Source organism: Doryrhamphus excisus, chromosome 1 (genome assembly GCF_030265055.1).
Source record: "Doryrhamphus excisus isolate RoL2022-K1 chromosome 1, RoL_Dexc_1.0, whole genome shotgun sequence".
Taxonomy (NCBI): domain Eukaryota; kingdom Metazoa; phylum Chordata; class Actinopteri; order Syngnathiformes; family Syngnathidae; genus Doryrhamphus; species Doryrhamphus excisus.
The window spans coordinates 875,059-894,761 of NC_080466.1; the positions used below are offsets into that span (position 1 = coordinate 875,059).

At 40.2% G+C, this 19,703-nt stretch overlaps 1 protein-coding gene across 10 annotated transcripts in view; it reads left to right on the top strand.

Annotated features, from left to right (window-relative positions):
- LOC131134245 (teneurin-3) overlaps positions 1 to 19,703 on the top strand; it is a 254,858-nt gene that overhangs the window by 141,634 nt on the left and 93,521 nt on the right. For all 10 annotated transcript variants that reach the window (XM_058079310.1, XM_058079326.1, XM_058079334.1 and 7 more), the window contains 8 exons: positions 1,706 to 1,879; positions 1,997 to 2,061; positions 8,241 to 8,360; positions 11,743 to 11,826; positions 11,909 to 12,033; positions 14,683 to 14,932; positions 18,498 to 18,599; positions 18,888 to 19,082. In XM_058079310.1, the coding sequence (XP_057935293.1) occupies positions 1,706 to 1,879; positions 1,997 to 2,061; positions 8,241 to 8,360; positions 11,743 to 11,826; positions 11,909 to 12,033; positions 14,683 to 14,932; positions 18,498 to 18,599; positions 18,888 to 19,082 (1,115 nt within the window). The remainder of the gene's footprint in view (positions 1 to 1,705; positions 1,880 to 1,996; positions 2,062 to 8,240; positions 8,361 to 11,742; positions 11,827 to 11,908; positions 12,034 to 14,682; positions 14,933 to 18,497; positions 18,600 to 18,887; positions 19,083 to 19,703) is intronic.

Here is a 19,703-nt window from a genome sequence, read left to right on the forward strand (position 1 = left end):
ATAATTCAGGCAGGAGATTGGACAAAAGTCCTCCAGACTGGTCCTTAAATTGAACTGCTGAAATTCCTAAAAGGTTAATGGAAGCGCTCGGCGTCTTTCCATGACGGTGTGTAACTTTTGCAGGTGTTTTCTTCAATCGTTTTCGGCAAAAATCACTCGTGCCGCCAAAATTCCTCTCGCTCGTCACATCTTGCCTGGAGGTAGGTATTAATTGCAGGGCCCTTGTTATAATCGCCTCTAATTGTTAATCACACAGCCTTGTTAGAGAGGAGTCTAATTGTAATTGCAGATGCTCATTATGTGAAGCTGTGCCATTAATTACACATAGTGACCTAGGTAATTACTGTACATGTTTTTTGCAGTGATTTTCATCACTGTGGATCTCTCGACTGATACTTTTAAAAGAAGAAAAAAACTAACTTTTGTACAGATTTGCATTTATATAATTATATTTGTAGTAATTGATGGAGGTTAATTGGTTCCAGACATGACCGTGATAAGTGAAGTAGGATTTATTGGAGAATATTTTCATAGTTAGAGCATAGAGAGTCTGATTATGACCTTCTAAATAGGTTTCATTAGGGATGCGCCGATCAAGGTTTTATTTTGTCGATTTTGATTCTTCGCCGTGAGCCTCGAAAACTCGCCATACTCCGTCAAGTGTTTGATCTTCAATTGCTTTATTCAATTAAAGCTATTTAAACCCTGGCGAGTTAAATGTTATGGCATATGTTGCAGGATGCAAACTTGACATCACTCAAATGACACAAATGGCATATAAGTTCATTTTTCGAGCAGGACGCAACATTGCACACAGGGATCTCGGCAGTGATACGAGCCACAGATGATCGTTTTGCGATTCGCTTTGCAAGGCATTGATCGGCATATGCCAATCACATGCTTTCTATGAAAATCACATCCACAGTCAAGACAAGGCATGAATAAGTCATACTATAGACTTGTGTACGTTTTTTTTTTTGTTTCTATTTTACTTCTATTGTCTTATCAATGAAACGTTCCCGACACAGAGTGACCCAGTGTCTTTGAATGCATCTTTTGAACACTTTATACTGTAGTTTAGTTAATTCTTCCATTTTAATACCTGAATATAATACCTGAAAATGTTTAATTTGGCACAAAAATACACAAAATTAGCATTTTTGTACAACCAATAAGCTATATTCACCACCGGGCGGCAATTATTTATTAATTAGCATAGATTGAAGCAGCAAACTTAATGAGCAAAGTGGTATCATCCACAAAAAGCCGAGCATTCATTTATTCATTCATTCTTTTTCTAGCGCTTAGGGTGCTGGAGCCTATCCCAGCTGTCTTTGGGCGAGAGGCGGTCGCCAATCAGCCAATCCCAGGGCACATATAGACAAACAACCATTCACACTCACATTCATACCTATGGACAATTTAGAGTGGCTAATTAACCTAGCATGTTTTTGGAATGTGGGAGGAAACCGGAGTACCCGGAGAAAACCCACGCTTGCAAACTCCACACATACACATATGCCCAAGACGGGGATCGAACCTGGATCTCCTAGCTGTGTGGCCATCGTGCAGCCCAAAAGCCAAACATGTTTTTTTCAATTCAGAATATTGACTATTGTAGACTGAAGTCATGACGGAGACACGTTGACATGCAGTACTGGTATTTGGTGTAGTACCTTATTTATCCTGTCTTATTTGTTTGCAGGCACTTCCTTTTTAAGACAGGAACCGGTACCACCCCCCTCTTCTCCACAGCAACACCTGGCTACACGATGGCGACGGGCTCAGTGTACTCGCCTCCGACCAGACCGTTGCCACGAAACACTCTGTCCCGCTCTGCTTTCAAGTTTAAGAAATCCTCCAAGTATTGCTCATGGAGGTAAGGCTGCATCAAGTAACATGAAATAATAATATAATAATAATAATAATAATACGTTTTCAGCGGTTTCACTTGAACAAGAACACACCATCACGGTTTGATGTGTTTCCCTTTCAGGTGTACAGCCCTCAGTGCAGTAGGATTGTCTTTGCTGCTGTCGGTCCTGCTGTGTTACTGCATCGGTAAGACCTAACATCTCTATCTCCTATGTCCCAATCACATAACCATAAATAAATAACCATAAATAATAAATACATTTCATAAATGAAACTTTGCATTACAGTTCTCCATATGTTACAATGCTATCCTTTATGTCTTCTCAAAGTTACGTATGAATACGCTTCTTGGTTGGTTTTCACTTTTTGGTATGGCCCCATCAGATAAGCTGACTGTCTCCCGAGGTAATAAGTCCTACCGACTGAATTACCGATGTTGGCCGTTATCTCAGGCATGGCTATAATAAATTGTCCCTCATTTGTTTAATTGCTACAGTATGTGATAAATTGCAGGCAATATCAGAAATAGCCCCATAAAAAGGTTTAATCAAACTTAAGACAGCATTGTGTTCTCAGTAATCAAGTACCTTTGTGAATAATCAACAACGACTGTACGCTAATTGTGGTGTCCTTCATAACACGTCATTAAACAAAAAAGCAACGGTGCATAGAAATATCAAGAAGGCACGGCGGGAAAAAGACACGGCTTAAGCAAAAAAAAAGGGTAAGCCAGGATGGAGCAACAAGGCATTCAGGAGGACTGAGGGCATGAGATATGAGGGAAAGGTTGGGTATGATAAGTACGCTGTGCTTAAGAATGCCACTGATGGCCAAAGGGCCATCGTCTGTCTTGCAGTCCCACACCAGGATAACGTCATTTGGTTCATATTGGTTAATATGAGTGTAAAGATGACTATAGGGGTGCTATGTCATGTCCGGTGGGCTCTAATAATGTTAAAAATATCATTTAGAAGTCCTAAACAGTTTTTTCTATACTCTCACTACAAAAATAATACATAGTATTACTCATTCATTCATTCATTTTATACCCCTTATACTCACGAGAGTCGCTAGGGGTGCTGGAGCCTATCCCAGCTGTCTTCAAGCGAGAGGCGGGGTACACCCTGGACTGCTCGCCAGCCAATCACAGGGGCACAGTATTAATCATTCATTCATTTTCTACCACTTATCCTCATGAGGGTCGAGGGGGTTGCTGGAGCCTATCCCAGCTGTCTTCGGGCGAGAGGCGGGGTACACCCTGGACTGGTCGCCAGCCAATCACAGGGGCATAGTATTAATCATTCATTCATTTTCTACTGCTTTTCCTCACGAGGGTCGCAGGGGTGCTGGAGCCTATCCCAGCTGTCTTCAAGCGAGAGGCGGGGTACACCCTGGACTGGTGGCCAGCCAATCACAGGGGCATAGTATTATTCATTCATTTATTTTCTACCGCTTATACTCACAAGAGTTGCTAGGGGTGCTGGAGCCTATCCCAGCTGTCTTCAAGTAAGAGGCGGGGTACACCCTGGACTGGTCGCCAGCCAATCACAGGGGCATAGTATTAATCATTCATTCATTTTCTACCACTTATCCTCATGAGGGTCGAGGGGGTTGCTGGAGCCTATCCCAGCTGTCTTCAAGTAAGAGGCGGGGTACACCCTGGACTGGTCGCCAGCCAATCACAGGGGCATAGTATTATTCATTCATTTATTTTCTACCGCTTATACTCACAAGAGTTGCTAGGGGTGCTGGAGCCTATCCCAGCTGTCTTCAAGTAAGAGGCGGGGTACACCCTGGACTGGTCGCCAACCAATCACAGGGGCATAGTATTAATCATTCATTCATTTTCTACCACTTATCCTCATGAGGGTCGAGGGGGTTGCTGGAGCCTATCCCAGCTGTCTTCAAGTAAGAGGCGGGGTACACCCTGGACTGGTCGCCAGCCAATCACAGGGGCATAGTATTAATCATTCATTCATTTTCTACCACTTATCCTCATGAGGGTCGAGGGGGTTGCTGGAGCCTATCCCAGCTGTCTTCAAGCGAGAGGCGGGGTACACCCTGGACTGGTCGCCAGCCAATCACAGGGGCATAGTATTATTCATTCATTTATTTTCTACCGCTTATACTCACAAGAGTCGCTGGGGTGCTGGAGCCTATCCCAGCTGTCTTCAAGCGAGAGGCGGGGTACACCCTGGACTGGTGGCCAGCCAATCACAGGGGCATAGTATTAATCATTCATTCATTTTCTACCGCTTTTCCTCACGAGGGTCGCAGGGGTGCTGGAGCCTATCCCAGCTGTCTTCGGGCGAGAGGCGGGGTACACCCTGGACTAGTCGCCAGCCAATCACGGGGCATAGTATTATTATTTTTCTAAATAGCAAATCCTCCCTTGTGGGTGTGGAACCAACGAACTGCAATAAATCAGGGATGGCTGTGTGGCAATGAATGCCTTCAAATGCATAAATTGACATCTTCTCATTCTGTTGGAAAATGTTGGAAAATGTTGGAAAAGTACGTCATGGGCGTTGATCAGCCGCCTTGGCAACGCCATCAGAACATTTTAGGCTGTTAGGATTAAATGATTTGGGAAAAAACCTTCGCCGCAATTCGAAAAATTGTAAATCTTACAAATAGCAGAGGCGCATTATTCAATTTTCCGACAATTTATGATATGGTAGGGCCTGACTCTGCTCTTCAAATGGTTTATCCCATCCTGCTTGGCTTGGCTTGGCTTGGCTTGGCTTGGCTTGGCTTGGCTTGGCTTGGCTTGGTATGAGACTTCATGTTCAGCATTGATGAAACAGCCAGAACAAACTAAAAGCTACTACTCATGGAATGCCAGGCAAAAGCAGATCAGAGCACCGAGGATGGCAGGAAGATGAGGAAGCAGTGGAAGAATTAAGCTGCAAAAAAGAAGTAGAAACATTTTGAGACCAGAATGGAAGAAAGTGAAGGACGAGGAGGAGGACAACATTCACAGTTCTTGACACGGTAACAAGAAGCATAGAGGATGAGGAAGAGGACCAGCTTGGTGTTTTCCTTTCTGAACTTAGTTGTTAACTCCCAACTTTCTTAAAAATAGTCATGGTTGATTATTATGTCTTAAAGTCTCAGTTATTAGTGACAATTTGTTCAATTTTTGTGTTCACGTGTAACCACTTTCTAATAGAGCGATAGAAACAAATAGAAAATGTGTAATAATACTGTAGTCATATTAATGCAGTAATGAAAAAAATGGCAAACCTATTCAATAAATACACTACATACAGTGAGAGAAAAAGTGTTAATAAAACTAATTAAAATATTAGTTGGTGACAACACAACTGAACACAAAATACAGTTTTTAAATGAAATTTTTCATCTTTAAGGGAAAAAAACCTACATGGCCCTGTGTGAAAAGTGAATGAATAACTGGTTGGGCTACCTTTAGCAGCAACAACTGCAATCAAGCGTTTGCGATAACTTGCAATGAGTCTCTTCCAGCGCTGTGGACAAACATTGGAGGCTTTTCTAGCATGAATTGAGTCTGCCGCGCTCTTGGGGTCATTTTGGTTGGCTGGCCACTCTTGGGAAGGTTCACCACTGTTTTTGCCATTTGTGGATAATGGCTCTCGCTGTGCTTTGCTGGAGTCCCAAAGCCTTAGAAATGTCTTTATAAGCCCTTTCAGACTGATGGATCTCAATTCATCTCGTTTAAGTTATGTTTTGACGGGGGTGCAATCATTTTTTCTCCCTTAACAATAAATATTTTAATTTAAAAAAAAATCAGGAACACTTTTTCACACGACTATATAACTAAGTCATTCAATAATTCATGGCAATAAATTAAATAGATGTATAAAAAGTAATAAAAACCACTTAAATAAATAGAAAATAATCATTGATCATAATAACAATAACAATGCTAATACCATAGATAATGTTTGAATAAATTAATGCAGGAGTAAAAAAAAATACAATTATACGAAGCAATCAGTTGTTAACAGTAATAGAAGAATACCATTGAGAATATGTAAATATGTCAAAGTACTCCTCGTCTTTTTCCTCTTCCATGTACTTTGTAAGCATATTCCATGCAGTCCATTAAGCCATTAGCTCAATTCTTCCCATATTTTTACTTCACATATTTAGTAGTAGTTTTCTGCGCTATGCGAGTTAAAAAGATAAAAACATGCAATGCCCCGTGCCCATTACAGTGGCTATTAATCATCGAATTTTGTCACACACAAAAATACACACACACATGCACACACGGGTGCTGTCGATTAGATAGCTCTCTCCCATGACCCTTTGCTCCTGTGCTCACCAGGGGGTGTTGTGGTTAACGGACTGGCACAGCATGGCTCTAATTTAATGAGGCAGTGAGGTGTGTTAGCAGAATGTGTGTGTTTGTGTTTTGTACGGGGGGGGAGGGGCGGCAGGGATTTCTCTCACCAAATATCCCCATGTTGCATCAATAATTGGTCTTTGACTCACACTTTAATATATGTATTGTGAGGAGTCCGCTTCACGGTCTCTCAAATGTTCTTCCAGCCGACAGAAACAGGTTACTGCTTGTGGAGTCGCTGAGTACGGTATTGTCATGGGACTCAGACATTTTCTTCATCAAACTCAAACGGAACATAATTACCGCTTTGTGATTCTGTCCCGTGTGTATCTCTTGTGATCTGATAATAGTGGGATTTTTTGGACACTTGACATTGGCCTATTATGTTGTGTTATAACTTACATCAAATTACTTCTGCTGATTATTATTTCAACTTAAAAGGCTTCAAATCATTTTTTTGATTGGCCAATACTTCCAGAAGCACATTAAAAAATACAATTAAAAGTGGATCAAGTAAAAAATAAATATAGTAAATGAAAATATTTACATATAATTCCAGTTTATAATGAGATAGTATTATAGTAGTAATAGCATATCCCCAGTGGAGCAAAGTACCTGCCCTCTTTAACATCAATGTAGTCACTTCATTCTGCCTTTCAATCCAATCCAATCCACTTTATTTATAGAGCACATTTTATAAACAGAGTTTCCAAAATGCTGCACAGACTAGTAAAATAAAAAGTACAAATAAAATACAATAAATAAAGGTACAAATTGAATTTAATCCAAAACTAATAGATCAAATAAGAAATAAAATAGTAAAATGGATATTAAAATATTAAAAACAAGATGGATTATAATGGAGCCTAGCCATTTTGGTGTGTCTTTTATTCTGTTTACTTGCTCTATTCAACTTCATTCTTTTGTAAAGTGTCTTTGAGTATCTTGAAAAGCGCTATACAAATAAAATGTATTATTATTATTATTGGTCTCCACATTTGTTGAAGGTGCACACGGACATGTAGTTCCTGGTTCCATGCTGCAGTCTATGTTGGTTCATCTGGTTGGTTAAGCAGTGAATTGGATATCAATTGTTGTGGTTCGTTGAAATGTCCAATACTGCTGTTTGCCCCTTGAGATATTCTTGTCACACAAATCATTTATTTTCAAAACACACAGAATAATGTGTTCTATGGTTATATAAACATGGAACCTACCAAAATAAAAGATTAGACTCTCATCTGTCATCAGAAAAAAATTGTTTGTGTCTACCTTTTTCCGTTCTTTAGTAATCAGCAGTAGAACATGGGTAAGCTTCGAGAAAAGATATGCCCGTAAAATATACAAACATGTACCAATCCAAGTTTAATATGAAAAAAAAGTAACTCTTTTAATGTTTGCCCATTATGCATTGCATCTGAACAACATTCATTGGGGTGCTACAATGACATCAGCCTCCCTGTGGTCTCCTCTGGCTCCCTTTGGTGGACATAGGGAGCATTGCAACACCAACCACTATTTTCTATGCCGCTTGTCCGACAATGAAATGTTTTGTTCAAACGCAATTTATTATGGGACAACTTGTTTTTCATTTTCAATTCATATGAGTACATGTTTATATATTTTTATTAGGTTTGCTTTTGGAGTGTTAAGTCGCTGTGTGATGTGTTTAGTGTTGTTTGTAAAATGACATCGTGAGTCAGACTGTTTTATTGAGTAATGATCTCCTGCAATTACCAATGGGTTTTTGATTAGATCATTGGCTCCTGTAAAATAAAAATCTGCGGTATGTAGACTTTAGTGGTACTTACTTTATCGCTGTGCAATACTGAATGTAACCCATATTCATATTGTAGTGGTCCCTTCCAAAATAGATGAGACGCTATTTTCCAGATTCCGCTGTCCATTATTGCTTCATGATTTCTTTTCCTTCTCCTTATTGTCAGTATTTCTTATTTCTGAGTTGTTTTTCTTCATTTTATGGTTCACTTCTGTTCTTTGCCGTCACTTTCTCACTTCCCGCCTCTTGTTGCAGCGATGCACCTGTTTGGTCTCAACTGGCAGCTCCAGGACAACGATGGATACGGTGCATTTGAAAATGGAGGTATCGGAAGAGACACGACCCCCAACACCTTCATGGTGTCCACAGACAACGGTGAGTCGCTTACCGTTCTCTCCTACCAGATCAAATATGACGGTGCACGATTCGGCGTTTACCAAGCCATCCGAAGTCATCAATGCTCGTTAGGGTTCAAAAGAGCACCACTGAACGTTTGATCCAACCTGTGAATTACGTGCTCTTTGTACTCACTAATACATTTTGTTTCATTGGAACGGTGATACATTCCACAATATTATTTCTGTTGACTATTGTTTCCGTTCATATCCTTCCAGTTCTAGAACAATCCTATCGCCGCATCAGTACAGGTTTCAGCTATTGTAATGACTTTAATGAGTTTGTATTATGATCGCAGCGTTTGAGGCTTGCCACGCGTTGCAGGTTAAATTAGTGTAACAACGGCGCGCCGAGTCTAAAAAGGCGGGAAGGTTTACTACCCAGATGTTGTGACTTAAGCTGTTAAATTTAAGTGTTATGAACAGGAAGGACCGATGGAATTACAAACTTTATGACCAACAGTGATGAAAACATTTCACCTTCATATAACGCAGGGCATATTTCTTGACCTCTGTGGATTTAATAGTTTACTTTAATAAATCATCCCGTTTTAACCGAGCATTATTTTATATACATGGTGTCGCAGCCAAATGTAATAACTCAAAAAGGTTTTCTGAGCCTTTACATCAGGGGTGCTCACACTTTTTCAGCATGCGAGCTACTTTTAAAATGACCGAGTCAAAATGATCTACCCACTACAAAAATGCAAAACATCTATTTATTTTCAAATGTATTGAGGATTATTTGTACGTACAATGTATGTTGATGTACCTTACATAACCAAATGAGCCAATATTGCAAAACACACATAATTAACTATTAACATTTTTTGTAATTACCTCCACATTACTCCACATTTCCCTTCTTTGGTACTGCGATGGTAGAATGGCATATGAGGCAAACGCACTTCGAAAAAGACAAAAAAAAAAAGTCCACCTCCCATTCCGTATGGAAGTGATATGTTTTTGCCTTTTTACTTGGTCCAGTTTTTGCCTTTTTACTTGGTCCAGCTCCTTCACTCATTTTAGTGACCATAAACTTTAGCGAGGGCTTGAAATCTGACGCAATTCGCCGACTAGCTTAGCACTTTGCATCGTTGTTTACGCATGAGCGGTGACCTAAAGGTCAAAATTCAGTTGTCATCTGACTGGTTGTCCTGTATGTCAATCAAGTAACGGGGATGGATGATAGGCTGACATCGTAAGTTCTGCTGCACTTAGAGACGTTGTTTGATTTGATTGGTCGCCCGAAGGGCAACATTCAGTTGTCATCTGAATGGCTGCCCTGTATGTCAATCAAGTGACGGCATTGATGCTGGGATGATATTTTTTTAATGTCACGCCGCGATCGACCAGCGATCGACCAGTACCACCTCCGCGATCGACCGGTAGATCGCGATCGACTTAATGAGCACCCCTGCTTTACATAGTCTTTGAGTCTGGGTCATTGGCTTGGAGAAGACTGGGACCCCCCCCCCCCACAAGGAGGTCGTTGCTAAAGAGGCTTCTTGTCCACAGAGTACTTTATCCAAGCATATTCATAGAAAGTTGAGTGGAAGGAAAAAGTTTCAACTGCATCCTTGCGAGGATTGTCAACCAAAATCATTCCAGATTCAAGAATTCGGAGGAGATCCACAAGGAGCACATGAAGAGCCACTACATTCAGACGAATCCCAGATATGAGCTACATATCTACCTCGTGTCAAGCCACTCCAAAACCACAGACAATGTCAGAAGTGTCTTACCTGGTCTGTGGAGAAAAACAACTGTTGCTCGGTGGTCCAAAGTTCTCCTTTCAGATGAAACTACATCTTGCATGTCATTTGGAATTCAATGAGCCGGAGTCTGGAGGAAGAGTGGAAGAATGATTTGGGCTGCCATGTCATCTACTGAGCTTGGTCCGCTGTGTATTCTCAAGTCAACATAGCCAGGACACCTCATGCTTGCGTCTGCTGACAAGCTTTACGTAGTTTTATTTTCTAGTAGGACTTGGCACTTGCCCGCACTGCCAAAGGGACCAAAAGCTGCTTTGATGACCACGGTGTTACTCTGCTTGACTGACCGGCAAAGACAACCTATTGGGTGTTGTCAAGATGAAGATGAGAAACACCAGACCCAACAATGCAGATGACCTTGAAGGCCGCTATCAAAGCAACCTGGGCTTCCATTACACCTTGAGCAGTACCACAGGCTGATTGCCTCCATGGATGCACTAACTCGTGTGCATAGAAATGAACATCATTTTTACAAGCTTGACAATTGTTTAATATCCGTCTTGACTGATCTTATATAATCTTCAAAATTATTTTTCCTGTATTCCATAGTGGCAATAAATACAGACTTAACACCATTGACATTATTAAAGTATACACGGTAACATTTTCAAGTATAAAAAGTATAAAAAAAGTATAAAAACAGTATAAAACAGTATAAAAACAGTATAAAAAGTATTAAAAAAGTATAAAAACTAGAAATAATAATAAATACATATAAAGCATTCAGAAGACACATTCAAATATGCTGTGAATATATGTAGTATTGTACACTGGCAACCAGGTGTCAGTAATGTTACTGCGAGACACAAGCACCAGACTAGATCGCCAGAACAACAGGTTTTTATTGCAGGTGTCAATGATCTCTTAACAGGCACAATAATCCCTATTAAAAACACCAGCTCCTGTTGCTCCAGGAACCCATACCGAGATAAAACTCGGGCATCACTTCCTGTCCACCTGCCACTCCGCTCTCTTAGGGAAAACACATTTATAGCAACACACATGAGCATGAGTCTTATTTATGTCATAAATGGCTTATTTACTCGTATTATGTCTACCTGGTTTTGAATGTTCAGAAACATGCATGCTAGGTTAATTGGCCACTCTAAATTGTCCATAGGTATGAATGTGGGCGTTAATGGTTGTTTGTCTATATGTGCCCTGGGATTGGCTGGCCACCAGTCCAGGGTGCCTCTAGCCCAAAGACAGCTGGGATAGGCTCCACCATACCCACGTGACCCTAGTGACGATAAGCAGCATAGAAAATATATGGATGTTTATGCGTAATGTAATATGTGTGTAAATATAGGGTTGTTAGTTTGTGTCTCGAGGGCTTTAATATAGTATACTTTAACTTTAGACATATTCCATTTATAAGGAATCCTACTTTGCGGAAATGAACTTATCATTGTCAGAGCGGGAACCAATTAGACGCGATACACAAGGTATATGATTCTGATAAAAAAATATTTCACTTCAAATGATATTCTATTTCCTTTAGATGTACCTTTACAGTCATCATCAAAGTATCTTCTGAGGTTTCAGTCATAACACTAATGAGGTTGTGTTTTTTTTTTGTGTCTGCAGCTAAAATGTTTTTCCTAGAGAACAACACCATCGACACAGGAGGGGTGGATGTGGGTCGACAAGCCATACAAGACGTCCCACCAGGTTAATAACAATCCAGATAGTGTGTCAGCGTCAATGGTGATTGATTTGGACGTTGGTGTATTTATTATTTCGCCCTATGTAGGTGTGTTTTGGAGATCTCAGTTATATGTTGATCAAGCACTCTTCCTGAAATTCAACATTTCAGTCCATAAAGACGCGCTGGTTGGAGTGTATGGACGCAAAGGGTTGCCACCCTCACACACACAGGTACACACCAAGACTCAAGCAGCTTATTCACAATATCATGGCGAATAAGAATAAGAATGTTATTAGTTTTTTTTTTACGAAATGCTTGCTTTTATGTTTGTTGCCTTGTAGGTTTTGCATTATATATTAAAAATATATTGAAAATATTGAAAACATACTTTATATTATAGTGCTGTAAATAATAGTATAGAGCATTTAAAAAAAAAAGTAATTTTTTTTGGATACTACTTTGATAAAATTAGTGTTGATGGATGCATTCAATATCATTGAAGTCTTTAAGGAGATCTAAGACTTCAATGACATACGCCCCTAGTGAGGACAAGCGGTTTAAAAAATGAATCAATGAATGTAATAATAGGATTAAATACAAGAATAAAATGAAACTGTAATAAATAGAGAACAATTTCTTACTTGTATTACTTGCACACGGGATGTTGCATTGGCAGTATTGTGTTGCAAGGGAATGAGTGGCAGGCTTAGGAAGTTAGTTAAGCAGTGTTTACACTTGAACGCATTTTGCCGAACAATTTCAAAAGTATTAAAACTGGTTTGCGCACTTTTAATAATGTGTTCACACATAAAATACGTACTTTGCATGCCATTCCTGGCCGAAAATGGTGCATATCAAGTACTGTTTATGTCTGTTGGTTGAGTTGTGGTCTCCTATAGAGCAGCTACACACAATAACCCGCACAGAAAACTTTTTAGATTTTCCAGGATCTGCACCTATTCCAGCTGTATTTCCCTTGATTTGTGCTTCCTGCCAAAGCGGTCTGTTTTAATTTATTCCACCCACGGCCCTCCGGATATGCCGGCTTGTCACAGGCTCAAAGTGCCTCCTAACTACGAACCATATAAGGAAGTCCACCCCTTTGTGACATCACAGTTCGTCGCAATTTTACCACGCCTTTTGAAACCGAGCGTTTTGAGCCATGACATACTTTTTTCAGGGCTAACTTCCAAATGCGCAAAGCTCATTATCTGAAACTTTTGCATCGTTTAAGACGAGAATACAACATTCTAACTACGTTTATAGGTCAGAAAAGTGGACAAAGCATAATAGGTCCCTTTTTCACAGAAATTCACAAGGAAGGTCTCAGAGGCTAGGGTTAGGGTTAGGGTTAGGGTTAGCTTTAGGGTTAGGGTTAGGGTTAGCTTTAGGGTTAGGGTTAGGGTTAGGGTTAGCTTTAGGGTTAGGGTTAGGGTTAGGGTTAGGGTTAGGGTTAGGGTTAGGGTTAGCTTTAGGGTTAGGGTTAGCTTTAGGGTTAGGGTTAGGGTTAGGGTTAGGGTTAGGGTTAGCTTTAGGGTTAGGGTTAGGGTTAGGGTTAGCTCGAGAATTCCCTCCCCTGACTTTTTCCAAGCGGTGGTGGGCAAGTTGGAAGTGCAAGTTAGCCCATTCATATGAATCAGAAACGAATCCACCCACATTGTTTCAGCAAAGGTTGCGGTGTGTTTGCCGTGCGTTCACAATTTCTGACACTTCTAAATGTTCTTAACAATGCGTGACTTCGTTCTTTTTTTCCATATTATTTTTGTACAATATTAATAATTTATGACCTCAAAATATTTAAAGGTGAAACGTTACAAAAATAAACTTTACTACAGTTGATATATGCCAGGGGCTCCCATTATGATGGTGATTTTAAATCTGCAATTTGAAAAATATGTTTACATCTCAAAAGTTGTCACAATATATTACTGTGTTCTGCCCAACGCTGTAATATTTAGTGCATGGAAACAAAATGACTATACAGGACAACTGCTGACAAACATATGACCCCGACTTTCTCCTTTCAGAATCTTTCAAACTCTGAACCTTGAGCGGTCATAGAAAGTATTGATGAATTTTGCATTCCAAGTGCTTTATGGAGTCTTTGTTCATAATGAAGGAGATAAGCCTCTTACAAGGCTAGGATATTTTTTTAATGACCACACTTACATCTCTCTGTGGTAAATCACATCTTCTGTGAAGGGACTAATCCACTTATCTGCATAAGACATATCACAGCTTAATGTTAGCACTTATGAAGATAGACGCTGGTGTGTGTCCTTGTCGTAGTCCGACCCGGTCATAGTTGTTGTTTTATTGTGGATTGTCAATCTCGTGCGGTGTCTTTTTGTGTAACAAGAGTCAAGTCAGTCAGTACGCGAGAAAGCAACGGTCGCACCGCTCATCCTAATCCTAATCTTCACATACGATCTATCGCTTCAGAGGTGAAAGGTCACACATATCCTTGTGATTGGAGCTCGGTAGAATGCCCTTGTGCAGTGGCTCGTTACAATTAATAGCCCGATATTTAAATGAGTTATTTGCATGTCAGATTTAATAGAATGTAATAAATGTTTGGATAATAGTAACGGCTTGATTGACGACCTGGAGTAGGAGGCACATTATTGCTGTTATTATGAAAGAAACAACAGAAACCAACCTAATCATCACAAAAGCCAACAGCTGTCACCCACGTTTTATCTCATAAGAACCCATAAAGAACTTTAAAGGTTCAAACGCATCCTGGACAGCTTCGAACTGGACTTGAACTTATCGGTCCTTAAGTGACATATAGGAATTTGCTTGTCATGTGACTAACTATGGTTCTTATAAACAGAATTTGTCAAAAATAATAACTCTGCTACATGCTTATCTTCTAGTATGACTTTGTGGAGCTGCTGGATGGAAGTCGTCTCATTTCCAAACGGTCCCTCAGTGACGTGGACGTGCCGCACGTACTCTTCCTCGGTGGTTTTGAAAAGGACTCGTTGGGAGAGGTGCGTCACAAACGTTCACTGAACGTGCACGAGGCTGGCTTCATTCAGTACCTGGACACGGGCATTTGGCATCTGGCCTTTTACAACGACGGACGCAATCCAGAACAAGTGGCCTTCAGTACTGTCATCATTGGTGAGTTGGAGGTCTTGGAGGTCTTGGAGGTCATTTTAAAAGACGCGTGGTCAACACATAAGAAAACAAAAAGAAATGTGACTTATGTTACTTCAGATAAGGAAATCCACCGACCAATTGCATCCAACATGAAACCACTCAGCCAATCAAATCTGTGCTTTGGCTCTGAACAATCCGACTCTAAATCCAAAGCGAGACAGAGAGAGAGAATAAAGAGACAAGTAAGCGATATGGAGATATCGAAACGAATAAGCAGCAGATAACAGAAAAATACCCCACATGATGCTCTCTCTTAGAAGAGCAAAAATTGGGGCGTTCTACCCAAAGTACTCATTTCTATTCATTGTTCCCCCTGGGAGCACCAAATGAGTCTGAGTCTTATTGTATACTCAGAGATCACGGTGCTCATATATCATACAAAGTACCAAGTACCAAACATACAGTACCTACAAGTCTGAACTCAGGACACAGAAAATAAGCAGACCCAGTAGGAATAATCCACCTGAATTTCAACCAAGTACCCCAGGACCCAGAGGTCACCCACCTCTTACACCCCCTGCCGGATACATTTTGTTATTTTAGGGGGGTGAGGGAATTGGACCTTTGACATATTTTAATTTTATATATATATATATATATATATATATATATATATATATATATATATATGGTATATTTGAGCCTCTACATAAAAGTATGTCAAAAATGTCTTGTGTAGAAATTGTAGTATTTCAAAAAGTATTTTGTAATTTATTACATTTATTTCTCTCTGGTTCTACCATATCTTGCTTATTGTGTGGAAATATGGGCTAATAACTATAAAAGCAATCTTCACTCGTTAAATGTACTGCAAAAAAGGCCAGTAAGGATAATTCATAATGCCGCCTACAGAGAACATACTAACTCCTTATTTCTAAAATCACAAATATTTCAACTTGCTGATATAGTTCATCTTCAAACAACTAAAATAATGCAAAAGGCTAAAAATAAGCAATTAGCTAAAAATGTCATCCAATACTTCTCTACAAGAGAGGAGAAATATGATCTCAGGGAAGAAGTACATTTGAAACACTTCTATGCTAGGACTATGTTAGCGTTAGCATAGCATTTCAGTATGTGGAATCAAACTATGGAACGGATTGAGTAAGGAAATCAAACAATGCACAACGATGAGCCAATTCAAGAAACAATACAAGCAGTTGATGTTTGCTAAATCCAAGGATGAAGAGTCTTGAACCAGTCATGATGTGCTATATATATCACTATATTGACACGCACTATGGTACACATTATGGCATTGGATGCTCATATCACCGAGTACTTTGGTACAGGTGCATTATTAAAAAAAAAAAAAAAAAACTTAAACTGTATTATGGAAAGCAGGAAGTGAACAAATGTAAGAGTTAGTGATTGTAAAAGTACCAGATGGAGGGGTAGGATTTAATAAGCTTTGCTTCTTCCTACTCCTTTTGGACATGTGGAACTGGGAACTGATTATGGGATGCACTCAATTGGAATCTGATGCATGTTCAAATGAAATAAAACCATTACCATTACCATTACCATTAATTTGAAAGAAACCCAAATATTTAGAATGTGTCTAACTCAGGGGTGGGCAAACTTTTTGACTCGCATTGATATAACAACATTTCCGGGGGGGGGGCAGACTATATATTTTACACAAAACAGTCCACCTGGTATTATTGTATCTGTAAAATTGTCATGCAATCTATTATTATTTAGTATTTTATATTCATATTTAAATATTTTAAAAATAATAAAATATTATAATAATTAAAATAAAATTAAAATAATAATTATTATATTATTATTATGTAAAGTATGCAAATATAACAATATTATTATATATAATTAATGTAATAATTAGCATTAATATAATAAATATAATAATCATAATAGTTATAATAATAATATAATAATTATTATTTTAATTTGTATTATTATTATGTGCTTGTGTCTCTTTTTTCAGGAGCACTTTGTAAACAACAGACCATGTCAAACAACGAAATTGATAAAACCATCAAAAGGTTGGCTCAGGCCATGATGCCAGGTTGTATGTTGAGTTTAAATGAAATACTTTGGAAAGTTTGGGCGGGCCGTATTCAAACACTTGGCGGGCCGGATGTGGCCCCCGGGCCGTAGTTTGCCCACCCCTGGTCTAACTGCTACTGACACTGACTCATCAGATTCTGAATACCGGAACAGGTTTACAGATATGGGATGTGAAACCCAGTGAGGCCTTGGCTCGAGTCCGTACCCGATTACATTTTAAAGTGGACTACGATACTACAGAAATGAAGGATTTCACACATTTTTTTAAAGTTTGAACCGAGTGTTCCATTGGGAGATCCTTTGTCACATCCTGTAAGTCAGTGTCTTCAATAACTGGATGAAAACAAAGCTCCACGGCTTCCTGGCACCAAGATAAGTCAATGCACTATTGACACGTTGAGTCCACGGTACTGGTACTGGTCGATCGCTGGTCGATCTCGGCGTGACATTAAAAAAATATCATCCCAGCATCAATGCCGTCACTTGATTGATATACAGGGCAGCCATTCAGATGACAACTGAATGTTGCCCTTCGGGCGACCAATCAAATCAAACAACGTCTCTAAGTGCAGCAGAACTTACGATGTCAGCCTATCATCCATCCCCGTTACTTGATTGACATACAGGACAACCAGTCAGATGACAACTGAATTTTGACCTTTAGGTCACCGCTCATGCGTAAACAACGATGCAAAGTGCTAAGCTAGTCGGCTAATTGCGAGATTTTAAAGCCCTCGCTAAAGTTTATGGTCACTAAAATGAGTGAAGGAGCTGGACCAAGTAAAAAGGCAAAAACTGGACCAAGTAAAAAGGCAAAAACATATCACTTCCATACGGATATGGAATATTATACGGGTATTATGATACGGATATTATCCATGACTCAAACATTTGGAAGTGTGCTTGAGGCTGGCTATCAGCAGCTACTGTCCGGACTATGCATCCCTGGCTGGTTCAATTCAGTGCAAGTCATCAAAGTAAACTCAGGTAATTACAAAAAATGTTAATAGTTAATTATGTGTGTTTTGCAATATTGGCTCATTTGGTTATGTAAGGTACATCAACATACATTGTACGTACAAATAATCCTCAATACATTTGAAAATAAATAGATGTTTTGCATTTTTGTAGTGGGTAGATCATTTTGACTCGGTCATTTTAAAAGTAGCTCGCATGCTGAAAAAGTGTGAGCACCCCTGGGTTAAAGGAGTAGGCCTTAGCTCCGTACGTATACCACGTGTACGACATAACCGACAACATGTTGTCCTTCCGTGAAGCAGAGACACACAAACGGCGTGCGGTGTTGAGAGTGAGCAAGAGCAAGGAAGCAGGATAATTGGATTTTAGAACGTGTTGATTGGACTGACTGGCTGTAACTATGGCAACTGTAGAATACATGTCTTTCAGTGTTTTTTTTTTTTTTTATTCTTATGATACACTGTTCCATTTCCTGCCTGCCCAATTAACTTGCATGACCTCTTTGCTAAATCAGAGTCGATTATGGAGTGCCCCCAGAACTGTCACGGAAATGGAGATTGCCTCTCAGGAATATGTCATTGTTTTCCTGGATTCCTGGGACCTGACTGCTCTCGAGGTACGCCACGCACACACAAAAATGATGTAACCGTGGGGAGAAATAGCGAAAGTGCCGAGTCTTCAATAGAAGTGGTTGACAGGATGCTCGATCAACAAGGCGTTATTATCATCATCATGTATTATTTGTCTTCCGTTTTGAAAGAAAACTAATGAATGTGAAAGTCCACTGCTGAAATAAGACCGCCACAAGATAATGAATCGCTTGGGTGTTTTTTTTCCTGCATTATTGAGACCAGCGGAGCTACTAAAGTGGAGTCTAAGCCATTTATCTTTGTGTCTGCTCCAGCTTCCTGCCCTGTGCTGTGCAGCGGGAATGGCCAGTATTCCCGTGGGCGCTGCCAGTGTTACAGCGGGTGGAAAGGCACGGAGTGTGATGTGCCCGCCAACCAGTGTGTGGACATCCATTGTGGAGGACACGGCATTTGCATCATGGGCGCCTGTATATGCAACACTGGGTATAAGGGAGACAACTGTGAGGAAGGTAAATCCCTCATAATATTACGACCACAGTGATATTATTACTACATAACCATCACACCATTACGTATAATTAGGTCTACCTATGTCATGTCACTCTCAGGTACTTGAACTGAAACAATACAAATATACAATCAGTACAATGTAAGGCGATACGGTGTTCAAATCAAATCAACTTTATTTATATAGAACTTTTCCTGCAAGGAGATGCAACACAAAGTGCTTTCCAGAATTAAAACAATTTCCACGATTAAAAAGGAAAACAATGAAGCAAAAAGAAAGCCCCTCCTTCCCACCCTCCATACTAGACCCATCCACCCACACACACACACACGCAAGCACACAAACACCCACAGTAGGGAGACATGGCATGGTACTGAGGAACAAGGAAACGCCACCTTTGGGGCCGTCCACACTGGGAGGAGCTGCAGGCCGTGCCATCGGAGGACCAGCACCCGGGCCCCCCGACTCCGTTAGACGGGCGGACCCCCACATTAAAGGGAGGAACTCCCCCAGCCGGCCGTGTCGAAGGGACCCAAGGATGGCACCCCCTCAGCATACCCGAACAGCCCCCAGTGTGGAGGACCCCCCTGAGGAAACACTGGAGTTAGAAGCTAAAGACTAA